The following is a 9,284-nucleotide window of genomic DNA, read 5'->3' on the forward strand; positions in this document are numbered from 1 at the left end:
GTCGCTACCGCGCCTGCGCTGCCGGGCTGCGCTGATTGGCTGCCGGAAAGGGTATATAAAGGCGGCGCAGGCGGTGCCCGGATCTCTTCCGCCGCCATTTTATTGCCCCGCTTTCTGGTCGCAGCTTTCTATCGAGTCTCCAGCTCTCGCAGCCTGCTCCCGCTATGGAGGACATGACCGAGTACAGCGGCGGCCTGGAGGAGTTCGCCGAGGGCTCTAAGATCAACGCCAGCAAGAACCAGCAGGACGATGGGTAAGAGCCGGACGGTGGGGGGGAGGGCGCCTCCTCCTGCAGCCCCTGCCCGGGGGGCGCTCGCGCTCCTCCCGCCCCCTCCCTGCGGGCGGGCGGGGGGGTCCCACTTGTGCACGTTTCGCGTTCTCTTTGTGTCTCCCCGTCGAGCTGCTTTCCGAAGGGCGGGGTGCTGTCAATCACCGGGTCATGACGTAACCGGGAGCCAATCGGAGGCGGGGCAGAGCGCGAAGGGGCTGCCCGGGGCGGGCTGGGGCCAAGCTGTGCGCGCGGCGATGCCACGCTGCTCCCGCGTCCCGGTCCTGACTCGCGCGGGCGGGCGGGCCTCTGGGCACAGCTCGCTGGCTGACCGTGTCTGCGGGCGGTAGCTTGTCAGGCGTCCTGGGGAGTTCAGGGCCGGGAGGAGCTGAGCCACTGCCGCCGAGTCGGGTAGGCTGCAGCCCAGAACCTCATGCCTGGGTGGTATTAGAGCAAAGGTACTCGGGTCACTCGTAACCAGCTCCCATCCTGCAAACACTTATGGGTACGATTCATTTCACTACCGTGTACTTGATTCATGGGATTAAAGTTAAGCGCACGCATAAGTGTTTTGCAGGGTCGGGGTCTGAGAACTTTATAACATGCATATAGTTTGGTATAATTATGTAAAGGTCAGCTTTGAGGCCCTGGCAATCAGTTTGGTGAACCGAGAGTGGTGTCTTTTCAATTCATGATGCTGATCTTGCTGGAAAAACTACAACTTGAGTATTCTAGTTTCTTTGACACTTGAAGTGATTAGCAAAATATTCTGCTCTTAATTAACTCTGTGTTTTTTTTCTATTGTAGTAAAATGTTTATAGGAGGCCTCAGCTGGGACACAAGCAAGAAAGACTTGACAGAATATTTATCTCGGTTTGGAGAGGTGGTGGACTGCACAATCAAAACAGATCCAGTGACTGGGCGGTCCAGGGGATTTGGCTTTGTGCTCTTCAAAGATGCTGCCAGTGTTGACAAGGTATGTAGGATCTGTGTAGTTGGCTCTTGTATGCGTTCGTTTTTTCATGGCTTTCTGAAACTCGTGTCCTGTGCATTTTCTAGGTATTGGAACTGAAGGAACACAAACTGGATGGCAAGTTAATCGATCCTAAAAGGGCAAAAGCACTGAAGGGAAAAGAGCCACCCAAAAAAGTGTTTGTTGGTGGACTGAGTCCAGATACGTCTGAAGAACAAATTAAAGAATATTTTGGTGCTTTTGGAGAGGTATGGTATAACTGCATTTGTAGCACTTTCACATCTGTATTGGACATTAAAGTTCAGTCTTGGTGTAGCAGGGTATTAACGAAACGGTAGTCTCTGATTTGAGATGTGAAAAGATGGTGGTTGTGAGAAGGCTGTTTCCTTGCTAATTGCAAGTTGTAATGCTGCTTTGTTGGGACAAGATGCAGAAATTGTACTGCAGTAGAATAAATAGTTAGGATTAACTTGGGATCCTGGTGGGCCATCTTAACCTAACAGTTGTACTAGAACTGTTTCCTATTAACATATAAACAGCTCTGTAATATTTTGATAGTTTATAAATGGAGGTGGGATGGCTTATTTTTAAGAGAGACCATTATGTTTCTACTGTTGGCATTAACTTTTGACCATTGACTTCCACTGCAGTGTTTACGTGGGATGTGTAATGTAGATATGGTTTATGTTTAACTTTTTACAGATCGAAAATATTGAACTTCCCATGGACACAAAGACAAATGAAAGGAGGGGTTTTTGTTTCATCACGTATACAGATGAAGAGCCAGTAAAAAAATTATTAGAAAGCAGATACCATCAGATCGGTTCTGGCAAGGTATGTATTGATTTGGTTTCTCTTTAGAATGTTCTAATGTTGATGGTTCTTACAGATTTTTAAATGGGTTCCTGAGAGTAAGAGTGTTTGTTTTGATGGTGCCTGTCAGTCCTTGCATACAGTTAAAACAATGTTTTCCTTTTTACAGTGTGAGATCAAAGTAGCACAGCCCAAAGAAGTGTATAGGCAGCAGCAACAGCAACAACAGAAAGGTGGAAGAGGTGCTTCTTCTGGTGGTCGAGGTGGTGGCAGGGGGCGTGGCAGGGGTGAGTGTTTTTTGTATTACCTTTAAAACAACTTGTATGTGTATGGATATGAGTATTTATTTCTAAGTTCTAGTTTCTATGTTTTGGAGCTTTTTTAAAACATGAACATGGCCAACCAATGAGCGGAAAATAAGCTGGGTTGGTCTATCCTGACTTAACCAAAACTCATTTTAAAATTGTAATCTTGACAAGTGCACTGATTTAGTGAACCTTTTACATGTGTATAAAAATGCCGACAGATTGCACATTCCTCGGTTTAGAAGCTATTCCTTAAAAGGCATAATTCAGGTGTCTGAGACTTTTATTTGAAAGTTGAATGTATTCATTCTGTTGAAACGGGAAGGGAGCAATGTTGTCTTTTTGATCGTCTTAAATATTTGCCAAATAGAGGAAAGCCAGATATAATGCAGGATTGAAGCTAAGTAATCCTATGTAAGGAAAGGAAAGCAGTTTTGCCAACATCACGAATACGTTGAATGTTGTTTGCTTCTTTGCAGTGATAAGTACTGAGATATAGTCACTATTAATGGAACAGAACAAAACTAGTCCTTTATCTTAACATTTAATTACAATATGATGTAGGATACGAAGATTCATATTAAAAGAGCTCTAAAGGAAGTGGGAGTTTCTTTAGACAAAAGGCAAGTTGTGCTTGCCCTTGGTGTGGTTCACATGCACTTTATTAATAGGACTGTCTCATCTTTCATTTTTTATGTAACATGTTAGAGTAAATTAAGAAAAGAGACCCCAAGATTTGCATCTCATGTGATGTTTTGAAATTGGATGTCTTGGTGTTGTGTACTTTTTCCTGTAGCCATTACAGATCTGTGTGTGTGTGTGTGTGTGTGCGTGTAAATTTTTTTTTAAGAGGGATGGAACTTAATTGCTATGCTTTATTTCAGGTCAGGGACAAAACTGGAACCAAGGATTTAATAACTATTATGATCAAGGATATGGAAATTACAACAGCACTTACAGTGATCCAAGCTACAGTAGTTATGGTGGATATGATTATTCTGGTTACAATTATCCAAGCTATGGATATGGACAGGGATATGCAGACTACAGTGGTAAGAATGTTTGACTTAATGCCATATAACACTGAAAGTAATATCTGACTTTAATATTCTAGTGTATAGTAAATTTCATTGTTGCATCCCACAAGCAAGTGTGGATAAACAAACATTAAAGTATTGTATAAAGCTGTAAACTACTATACAGGGTACTGTGGGGGTGGATCATGAGAGGCTTGTGTCCTAATCAAAATTTACTGTGAAAACTAATTTTCCATTCTCTCAACAGGTCAACAAAGCACATACGGGAAAGCATCCCGAGGTGGCGGCAATCACCAAAACAACTACCAGCCATATTAAAGCAGTACATAGTACTTGGGGGGCAGCAGGTGTGTATATGAGTGCAAGGACCACTTTCAGTATGTCTAATCTAATTTAAAGATCAATAGACAAATTAAAACGAGTAAAAACATTTTCCTTGTGTAGTCTGACTTTTTTAACTGAACTTTGTTAACTTAAAATATTTTTTTTAAAACCTGCTTTGCCTAAAGTGTCTATAGATCTTTAACTTTGTAAAATGTGATTTCATCTTCTTTAGTACTTCAGAAAAACTTAAGAGTTTTTCTGTTTGCGTTGTGTACCAGGTGGTCTAGAGGAATAATTAAACTTATTAGAAGTATTAACAGGTAAAGTACTGAAATGGGTACAACTTAAGGAAAACAAGAATGTTGTCTTCTAACTCTGACATTATACCTTGTTTGTACCCGCCAGCGGGAACTTCATTGCAGGCCGTGTGTCACCCTGACCACGTCTATCTCTGGGGGTCGCACGTTGCAGGCAGAGCGCAAGGCATACACCAGAAAACGCTGTCCTGTGGTATGGTCTCTTCCAACTTCATGTACCAGCGTAAAGATTAAAGTGGAAAACTTCAGACTTTGGCTTCTTTTTAATCTTTTTGAAGATTAAGTGTCTTAACTTAAATGGTTTTTTACAGGAGTTAAAGTACATAAATGCCTTTACAGCTTAATCATTTTGGTCTTCTGTTTAGTGTTGTATTTCAATTGTGGAGCCTCATTTTAAGTGTGCATTCGTTAAGATTTAATGCTTGCTTTTTCTTTTTATAGCTAATAGTGAAATCTGCAAACCAAAACGAACTTTTAAATCTGGAAAAAATTAAAGATCATATGCACACAAACTACATCAGGCTAATCATGTTTTTGGCAATATTCATTCAAGAATTAAGTTGCAGACAAATTGTTTTCATACTTAATAGCATTTCTAGTGGAAACTTTTTCCACAGCCCAGTTTGCGACACACAAATTGCAACTTCTTGCCTAATTTGGAGAATCGTTGTTCTGAAACAGCTTCCTGAATGGGCTGAACTGCTATATTTGGGGAGACAAGATTTTTAGTTACTCAATAATAATTTGTTAAATATGCATATGATCTTTAACAGTGAAGAAAGGAATAAATAGAGGACTTAAAGCAGTTCATGAAAATGGACCTTTTAACGATTCTTATAAAAGTTGCACAGATCTGATTGTTATTTTGTCTTGTTTTTAGGTGGAGATACCACAACGAAGTCCTCTTGCAGAACATCAGGATGGAATGGAGGGTGGTCTTCATGACATGAGATGACTTTTACAAAAGACTTTTTAGAGTATGACACAACAGTGTCCAACTGTATATAGCGGCTGATTAGTTTTCTTTATGGTTTTTACTTTGTCCTTTTTGCCATCTGTGTTATGACACACTGTGGATTTGTGTTTATACAAATTTTATTTGTATAATTTCATGTTAAGTGATTCTTGAATAAATGCTTACTTATGTGAGTCTGTCTTCCTGGGTCTGCTGCTTAATTTTTAATTGAGTAATAACAAGGACAGCAATCTTTCCAATTGGGAGGAAAGATGGCCAGTATTGGAATAGGGCCTTGAATACCCTGTGGTCACTAACTTCCTAGATTTGCCCTGAGCTTGAGGTTATTCTTTGAAGCGTTATCACCTGACTTAAAATCTGCTGTTAAATGATTGGCTCCTAGTTGCAGTAAGAGAAATACAAAGATTACCTTAGATGTGTTAGAAATCATCCTTTGCTACCTCTTCCTGCCATGCACCCACAAGCATTTTTTTTTTTTTTTTTGGCAAATATCTTGTGTTAGCATTTCATATTTCTTGCTGTTGTATTTTATTGCTTAGTTTGTGCCTGTTGGGGGCATGGTGCAGTTATGTATTACTTTGAGCTGGTGGGGTTTACTATGTGTATAGAGAGCCTGAGGATTTTATATTAAATTGTTAGTTTGAAACTAGTGAATTGTGACACCACAAAGCAAAAAGTCAAAATCCCTTTAATGTATGTAGCAGTTAACAAATACTTCTAAAAATTCACCTTACCATAGTGCCTGAAACAGTTTTTGGAGAAATGTTGGTTTAAAAATCAAACTGCTTCATTTTCAGTTGTGGTTTGTGTTCCCAAAAATATATAATGCATTAAATCTATGTATTGATGGTTCATGGTAACTTTGGTTAAATTTAAAATAGTTACTGAATGGGAATTCCAAGCAGTCAACTCTTCCTTGGTCTTCAGTGAGTTTTACCTCTAGTTTGGAATTTTACCCATTGCTAAAGATGACTTTTAGTAATGGGTTCCTCTAAACCTGAATGGTTTAATGGCTGAAAATGGTTTAATGGCTAGCATATAAACTGCAGCCCCAGTATGGAAAGCATCAGTTCAAGGGGATCTGCTCCAACAACCATTGTTTAGTAACAGGTCAATTTATTAGTGTAGAACAGGCTTGAGTCCATGTTCTGAATGCTTGAGCAGTCACCTTAGCCTCCAGTGTCGCTCAGCTTTGCAGCTCTCCATTGTTGGTTCTTTCACCATGACCATGCACACATGCATTCATATGTCAATCATGGATCTAAAATAAAACCTTGTTTAGAAGACAGCTGAGAGCACTTCATCCATAGCAGTATAAACCTTTCCACTTCTGTACCGTTTTTCTATCCCTATGTCCTTGTGTGCATCTTTTATTTGCCATGTATTTGCTCGTTGCACTTGTCCATCTTATCTGCCTCTCTCCTGTGGATATACCATGCTAAAATGAGTCACTTAGATATTCTCCTTCGGTTGGTCAAGCACTGTCGCAGCTCCAGCAGAGCTGGCAGTTGGAGGAATGGTAGTAAAGACGCCTGTAGGTGATATACACTACATCATTTAATGCTGCACATGGTGATAAGAGTAATTGCAGCTGGTGCCACTAAGAGAATTGCTCCTGGTGTGCTGGTAAACCAGTAGTGTGAGAATCCAGTCTCCTTATAGATAAGGACTAGCTGAACCACACCTTGATGGAGCTGGCAATTGAATTAATGCCTGGTTGCTGGTAGTGGTAGCTGTTTACTCCCTATTGTACCTCTCAGTGGATTTTTGAAGTGTACATATTTTTCAAAACTACAGTACTGTTACTTTGTCATTGTACAGTCCAAATGGCCTATAACCTAAATGCTTTCTTTAACTTGCTCTATTATCCAAGATCTTCAATTGGGTGTAGTTAACTGGCTATACCTTTCTTGTATGACCTTTGGGAAGTTACTCATCCTCTTTGCCTCAGTTTACTCTCTAAATGAGAATTTTTTTGCCTATCTAATGGATTTTAAAAGGTTTTTTTGTTTTATAAAGGGCTATTAACACCTTGGTTAAAAAATGCTATAGAATGTACTTAGCATTTCATATTTGTCTGAAGTATTGATAGAGCCAAGTATTTTCTCTCTAGGGGATTGATCCAGTAAACTTGTACTCGGACTAGTAGTCTGCTTGAAGTCAGTGCTCCGGTATATGGATTACTTAAGAGCCAGATCTTGGAAACCTGTGTGTTTGTCTTAACTCTTGCTAATGTCAATGGGACTAGTACAGCTAAAATCCATACAAGGTTTACAGTCTACTTAATTGGCAGTTCCTGTTGATCTATTTGGGTCAGATGTTTTACTCTTGTAAAGAGGAGGCTAGCCATTATGAAAAGGGGGGCCTATTTTTTCCCACCATTATTTTTAAGCATTGATTATATGTTCATGCATAATCCAAATAAAAGGATTGTCTCTGGCCCAGGGTTACTTACAAGTTCCAACAATGTTAATGGACATTTTGGGGGTGGGAAACAAAACAATTGGAAAAATCAGCCAGCCTCTGTCAGAAGAACATTAACTCAATCATCATGTGCTCACTTTGAAAAAGTATAAACTTCATCAGCCAGGTAGTCTTCTGTTCAGCTCTTTCTCTTTTTGTAAGGTTCCACTGTAGCTTTCCTTTAGCATACTGTAGTGTGATGTGGTCCCTTCCCCCCCCCCCCCCCCCCCATACCATCTATTTTATTTGAAGTATTTTGTTAACTTTTTGTTCTGGTTTTATGCCTTTTTTTTTCCTTTACAGTTTGCAGTTGCTTGCCCTTCAAATTGGCTCTTTCACTTAACAGTTTAAGGTTTCTTTGGTTGTATCTAGATTTTTCTGCATTTTTACATTGTACTAAATGTAGGTTTTGACTTATCTACTCAGATGTGGTGTTTGTGCTCCAGCACATGGAAGGCCACACAAATATAGGTAAATGACATTGAATCACGTGAACTATGTTGATGGCTAAAGTTTTTGACAAATGCTGAAAAATCAAGGCAACTAACTAATCTTAGATATTTTTTTAGGATTGCAGTCAGCCTCTCTGCTAATGTATAGTTGGTTAAACAGCTAAGATTTTCTATTCTCAACTATTTACACTTTAACTGAAGGGAAATAGCAGACATTAGTGGAACCCAATTTGATTTTAAAATGTCCATCTAACCTTCTGTAAAGATTTTTTTCAGATCAAAATTTTTCTAGGCTCTTTAATTATGTGCTAGTATTAAATCATTTTCATATACAAAAATTAACCTGTTTAGGTGGAGGGGGGAGGGAATTGACAATATCAACTATAAAAAAAAATTAATGAATTTTTAAAAGGAATATGACTATTTATAAAGACTGCCCACAGTAGGTAACCTCTTAGCTCAGTTTTTTCAGTGACTACTGAAGCATTAGAGGAGACCTAAAGTGAGGGTAAACAAGGACTGTTACCCTTGAGGTCTAGACTTCAGAAAAGATAATCCACACCTGCTGGGGTGGAGTTATTTGCAACACCTACCTGGTTTCTTACAGATGCTATACCTAGTCGCAACAGTCCACATTCAATTGAACATAGCATTTCATCCTCTCTCTCCATGACAAGTAATAGGAAATTTATCATGAGAGCTAAGCTCTTGGTTTGTGGACCCAAGATTTCACCCAGTCTTTAACACTTAACCCCAGATGACATTTCTTAGTACAAACAGAGTATGGTCCTCCAAACCTAAGGACCTCTTATAGCCCAACATCTACCCTTTTTGGAGTGATGCTTTCCCCAATCAATGAAATATAGATAACAGATTTTTTTTTTTAAATAAGGAGGTTTTAACAATGAATTGGTTTTTGACACTTTCTCAAGGAAAGATTAACAACTTTGAAATGTTTTTAAAAAGTCAGTGGAGAAGGGGGGAAGCAAGTTCTAAGCCATGAGTGGTATCTTTCAGCTATGAGAAGAACTTTATGAAACTGAAGGTAACAGTTTTTCAAAACCTACTTACCCTTTTTCCTACCAGCTTTTCTAAAGACCACTTTCTCCTTCCAGGACTAACATTCCCTTTTGGAGGGGGGAGGATTTTTTCTTCCTCTCTTGGGCAAGGTAGCAATCCTATTACCTCTTCCCCCTTAACCATAGGAGGAGGACTGGCGGGACACGTGAGTACATTGTTTTCCTTTCAAAACAAAGGTGCCTAGGCCTGCTCTTCTTCACTTCCTGCCCTAAAGCGTTGGGGCATAATCCATCTCCAAGGCTGAGTGGCAGTGGGGGAGGGGGGCTTTGGCTGCCT

At 40.0% G+C, this 9,284-nt stretch overlaps 1 protein-coding gene across 3 annotated transcripts; it reads left to right on the forward strand.

Moving 5' to 3' along the window:
• Positions 1 to 74: 74 nt before the first annotated feature.
• Positions 75 to 5,186, forward strand: HNRNPDL (heterogeneous nuclear ribonucleoprotein D like). 3 transcript variants are annotated; one of them, XR_008445071.1, is made up of 9 exons: positions 75 to 253; positions 1,076 to 1,244; positions 1,328 to 1,489; positions 1,944 to 2,075; positions 2,224 to 2,341; positions 3,244 to 3,411; positions 3,644 to 3,743; positions 4,126 to 4,230; positions 4,918 to 5,186. XR_008445071.1 is itself a non-coding variant. In XM_054029712.1 (8 exons), the coding sequence occupies exons 1-7, from the start codon at positions 165 to 167 to the stop codon at positions 3,712 to 3,714; spliced, it is 909 nt and encodes a 302-aa protein (XP_053885687.1). In that variant the 5' UTR covers positions 75 to 164; the 3' UTR covers positions 3,715 to 3,743; positions 4,126 to 5,186. The 3 variants fall into 3 exon arrangements, 2 of the variants coding, with proteins under 2 accessions (XP_053885687.1, XP_053885688.1); XM_054029712.1 differs by having other exon boundaries at positions 4,126 to 5,186; XM_054029713.1 differs by lacking the exon at positions 4,126 to 4,230.
• The last annotated feature ends 4,098 nt before the right edge of the window (positions 5,187 to 9,284 follow it).

Source organism: Malaclemys terrapin, chromosome 5, assembly GCF_027887155.1.
Source record: "Malaclemys terrapin pileata isolate rMalTer1 chromosome 5, rMalTer1.hap1, whole genome shotgun sequence".
In the NCBI taxonomy this organism is placed as follows: Eukaryota; Metazoa; Chordata; order Testudines; family Emydidae; genus Malaclemys; species Malaclemys terrapin.

Excerpts from the sequence above, each read along its gene's own strand:
- HNRNPDL (XM_054029712.1), top strand. The coding sequence starts at position 165 with ATGGAGGACATGACCGAGTACAGCGGCGGCCTGGAGGAGTTCGCCGAG. Across the intron at positions 2,076-2,223 it reads ATCAGATCGGTTCTGGCAAG|TGTGAGATCAAAGTAGCACA; the intron begins GTATGTATTGAT and ends TCCTTTTTACAG. Across the intron at positions 3,412-3,643 it reads GGGATATGCAGACTACAGTG|GTCAACAAAGCACATACGGG; the intron begins GTAAGAATGTTT and ends TTCTCTCAACAG.